The sequence below is a fragment of the Chelonia mydas genome, chromosome 13 (assembly GCF_015237465.2).
Source record: "Chelonia mydas isolate rCheMyd1 chromosome 13, rCheMyd1.pri.v2, whole genome shotgun sequence".
NCBI lineage: Eukaryota > Metazoa > Chordata > Testudines > Cheloniidae > Chelonia > Chelonia mydas.
Genome location: NC_051253.2, coordinates 36,807,774 through 36,812,302, shown reverse-complemented (window position 1 = coordinate 36,812,302; position 4,529 = coordinate 36,807,774). Strand labels below are relative to the sequence as shown.

Genomic DNA, 4,529 nt, shown 5'->3' with positions numbered 1-4,529 from the left:
CTATTTTTGTGGATGGAATATTTTCATCCCTGTTTTCCTCAAGGCATCTTTCACCTCCTTGTTTCTGAGACTGTAGATGATGGGGTTCAAGATCGGAGTCACCACTGAGTAGAACAGAGAGAGTAACTTGTTCACATCTGGAGAGAAGCTGGACTTGGGGCGCACGTACATGATAAGGGCCGTCCCGTAGAACAAGGTCACCACAATGAGGTGTGAGGAGCAGGTGGAGAAGGCTCTGCGCCTGCCTTCGGCGGACTGCATTTTCAGGATGGTGGAGATGATACAGATGTAGGATACCAGGATCATCATGAAAGGCATCATGAGGACGAAGGCAGCAGCCACAATGATCTGGATCTCATTCCAATAGGTGTCCCTACACACCAGCTTCAGCACCGGCTGGATCTCACAGAAGAAGTGGTTGATCACGTGGGACCCACAAAAAGGAAGTGTGAAGACAAAGGTTGTGTGTCCCAGGGCCACCAGGATGCCACAGATCCATGAGCTCAAAGCCAGCTGGATGCAAACCCTCTTGTCCATGATGGCCGTGTAGCGCAGAGGGTTGCATATGGCACTGTAGCGGTCATATGCCATAGATGCAAGGAGAAAGCACTCAGTAACAGCAAAGAATAGAAAGAAATACATCTGTACTGCACAGCCAACAAAGGATATGGTTTTGTCTTCTGAGAGGAGGTTGGCCAGCATCTTGGGCAGGGTGACCGAGGTGTAACAGACCTCCAGGAAGGACAAGTTCCTGAGGAAGAAATACATAGGCGTGTGAAGGGCTGGATCGACATTTATGATGATGATGATGAGGACGTTGCCCAGCACTGTGATGATGTAAATGCATAGAAACACCATGAAGAGAATGAGATTCGTGTCTGGGTGGTTAGAGAACCCCAGCAGGACAAATTTGGCCATGGAAGTGTCATTTCTCATCTCTTCTTCAGCATATTTTGTCTTAAGAATTAAAAAGAAAGACTACACATGAGTTTGATATATGATTTATGTAAAGTAAAATTGGCATCTATCTATCTATCTATCTATCTATCTATCTATCTATCTATCTTTTAGTCATGCCAGACTAATCTGGTCTCTTTCCTTTATAAATAACTGATTATTAGACAAGGAGACTGTGTTAAATCTAAAATGTCTGGATTTCAGCAAGGCACCTGAGGCAATAGCACATGGGAAATATTAATTAAATTGGAGAAGACTATGTTTAGTAGATAAGAAACTGGGTAAAGGGGAGACAGCAACAGGTTCTGATGAAAGGTGAACCGCTGGACTGGAATCAGGTTACTACTGGACTTTCTCAAGGATCAGTCTTTAGATTGATCTTATTTAATATTATCATTAGTGGCCTCGGCGTGAAATTTCCTCATGGAAATTGTTCATGCAAATGCCTCATTGGTTCAGGAAATGCCTCATGGGAGGCATTGTTAATCCTGAGAAAGATCAGAATATTATACAGAAAGAAATGGATAACCTTGAGGGCCAGAGTAATGGAAATGGGATGAAATTTAATATTGCAAAGTGAAAGGTCATAGACTGAGGAGCCCATAACACAGACCTCTGATATAAACAGTGAGCTCATCAGCTGAAAGTGACACAGGAGAAGAAACTCCATGGTGTATTAGTAAAACACAGAATGAGTATGAACACGAACAATGTGTCGTGTCTGTGAAAACAACATATGTGATTCTAAGATGTATCAGGTAAAGTATTTCTGCTAGATATAGGCTATTCTGAATGCCATCATACAAATCATTGTGAAAATCTCATCTGGAATACTGCGTACAATTCTGGTCACTCAAATTCAAGAAAGACTCATTCAAATGGGAAAAGTTGCAGAGAAGGGCTTCTAGGATGAGGAGGTAAATGGAGAACGTATCTTTCAAGAGAAGACTGAAAGATGTTGGCTTGTTTAGCCTAAATCACGGCTGAGAGGGGGTCTGATTGCCCTCTACAAATACGTCAGGAGGGTAAATACCAGGGAGGGAGAAGAGCATTGGAAGCTAAAGGACAGTGTTGGCATAAAAACAAATGGAAATAAACTGGCCACAGATACATTTATGCTGGAAATTAAGAATGTTTGTAACCAGTGGAGAGTAACATTCTGGAAGCCTCCCAGTAGGAGTAATGTGGACAAACAACCTAACTAGTCAAAGATGTAGCCTGATACATTTATGAACAGGATTATATGACAGGGCTGCCTACCAAAGCTGGGGATCAGACTCGATGACCCAGAAGGTCCCTTTCAGTCCTATGTCCTATGAAAATCCCAACCTCCATAATTATATAAAAATATTTGTACAGTCTCCCACATCTTTGTCTAACTATGATTATTTACGGCTTGATTTTCTTCTTTCTCAAACAGAAAGGAATTATGATTCATTACTGATACCACAGTTGGATGCTGGTGCAACGCATTGAAATCAGTTCAGTTACATGTAAAACAGGAGTAATGGTGTGGTCGATCTACATCTCTCAGAGCAGATCTTCAGTTAATGTAAATAGTCATTTCATTGAAATCAATGTGGCTACATCAGTGTAAATTTAATGTAAGCGAGATCAGAATAGAGCAATTCATGTGTTTCAGAGGTGGGTGGGGCTTCATACCATCAACTACATCTGGCTGAACAACAGAATTTACAACCCATAGTAAATTCTCAAACTTTGAAATTTCATTTCATGTTAAATCAGGATAAAAAAACAAAATATCAGATTTTTTGCAAAACAAAATAATCTGGAAATATTTCATTTCAATCTTATCAAAACATGTTGTTTTGATGAAGTCAGAACAAATCATAAGAACATAAGAATGGCTACACTGGGTCAGACCAAAGGTCCATCTAGCCCAGTATCCTGTCTCCCGACAGTGGCCAGTGCCAGGTGATTCAGAAGCAATGAACAGAATAGGTAATCATCAAGTAATCCATCCCATTACCCATTCCTAGCTTCTGGCATTTAGATGAGGCTCATTTGTTTAATTTTCATAAGGTTGAATCATTTTGTTTCAACTTTATCGTTTATATTATATTATATTAAGGTCAAAACATTTTTATAATTGCCTCTTGGAAACGTAGATATAATTAAAATGTTCCCATGTAAAATGTTCTGATTTCATCAAATCAGCATTTTTGGATGGAAAACTGTTCTGCTAGAATTTTTTCCAGGAACTCTACTATTAACTCCAGGGGAGTTACTCATTAAATTCATAACTTTGCTAGACACTAAAAATCCTGGTTTGAATAAAGACATTGGATTTATGGCTTATTACAACAATCTGTAACCCACTAACCTCTCTTTTTGTCCTATAACTACAGGGCTGTTAACAGGCCACCTCACCATGAATGGTCATTTAGAATATGAGCTAACTATTCAGGCTAAAATATCTGTTCAATCCTTTATTTAGCTGGGGCACTCTGAGTACATTTCCCAGACCTGAAGAAGAGCTCTGTGTAGCTCAAAAGCTTGTCTCTCTCTCTGACAGATGTTGGTCCAATAGAAGATATTACTAACCTACCTTGTCCCTTACTAATGTGATGCAGTTATGAAAAAGGTTAACATCATTCTGTGGTGTATTAACAGGCTTGTTGTCTGTAAGACATGGGAGGTAATTGTCCTGCTCTGTTCGGCACTGGTGAGGCCTCAGTGAAAGTAATGTGTCCATTTCCAATCACCACACTTTAAGAAAGATGTGGACAAACTGGAGAGAGTCTAGAAGAGAGCCACAAAAATGATCAAAGGGTTAGAAAATCTGACCTACGAGGAAAAGTTAAAAAAAACTGGGCATGTTTAGTCTTGAGCAAAGTAGACTGAGGGAACACCTGATACCTGTTTATGGAGGAGATGGTATGATGGGATAACATGATTTTGGCAATTAATTGATCTTTAAATATTCATGGTAAATAGGCCCAATGGCCTGTGATGGGATGTTAGATGGGGTGGGATCTGAGTTACTACAGAGAATTATTTCCTGGGTTTCTGGCTGGTGAATCTTGTTCATATGCTCAGGGTTTAGCTGATCACAATATTTGGGGTCGGGAAGGAATTTTCCTCCAGGGCAGATTGGAAGAGGCCCGGGAGGTTTTTCACCTTCCTCTGTAGCATGGGGCACGGGTCACTTGCTGGAGGATTCTCTGCTCCTTGAAGTCTTTAAACCACGATTTGAGGACTTCAATAGCTCAGACATAGGTGAGAGGTTTTTCGCAGGAGTGGCTGGGTGAGACTCTGTGGCCTGCGCTGTACAGGAGGTTGGACTTGGTGATCATAATGGTCCCTTCTGACCTTAGTATCTATGAATCTATGAACTGTCTTCAAATAAGTTAAGGGCTGTTACAAAGAGAATGGTGATCAACTGTCCACTGAAGGTAGGACAAAAAGTTTTGGGCTTAATCTTCGGTAAGGGAGATTTAGGTTAGATATTAGGGGAAAACTCTCTAACTCTAAGGGTACTTAAGCTCTGAAATAGGCATCCATGGGTTGTGGAATCCCCATCATTAGACATTTTTAAGACCAGGTTAGAC

At 40.7% G+C, this 4,529-nt stretch overlaps 1 protein-coding gene across 1 annotated transcript; it reads right to left on the bottom strand.

Annotated features, from left to right (window-relative positions):
- Nucleotides 1-3,210, bottom strand: LOC102934291 (olfactory receptor 10C1-like). The gene is made up of 2 exons (XM_007069720.4): nt 3,193-3,210; nt 1-936 (listed from the first exon to the last, which is right to left on the bottom strand). The coding sequence occupies exons 1-2, from the start codon at nt 3,208-3,210 to the stop codon at nt 1-3; spliced, it is 954 nt and encodes a 317-aa protein (XP_007069782.4).
- Nucleotides 3,211-4,529: the final 1,319 nt, after the last annotated feature.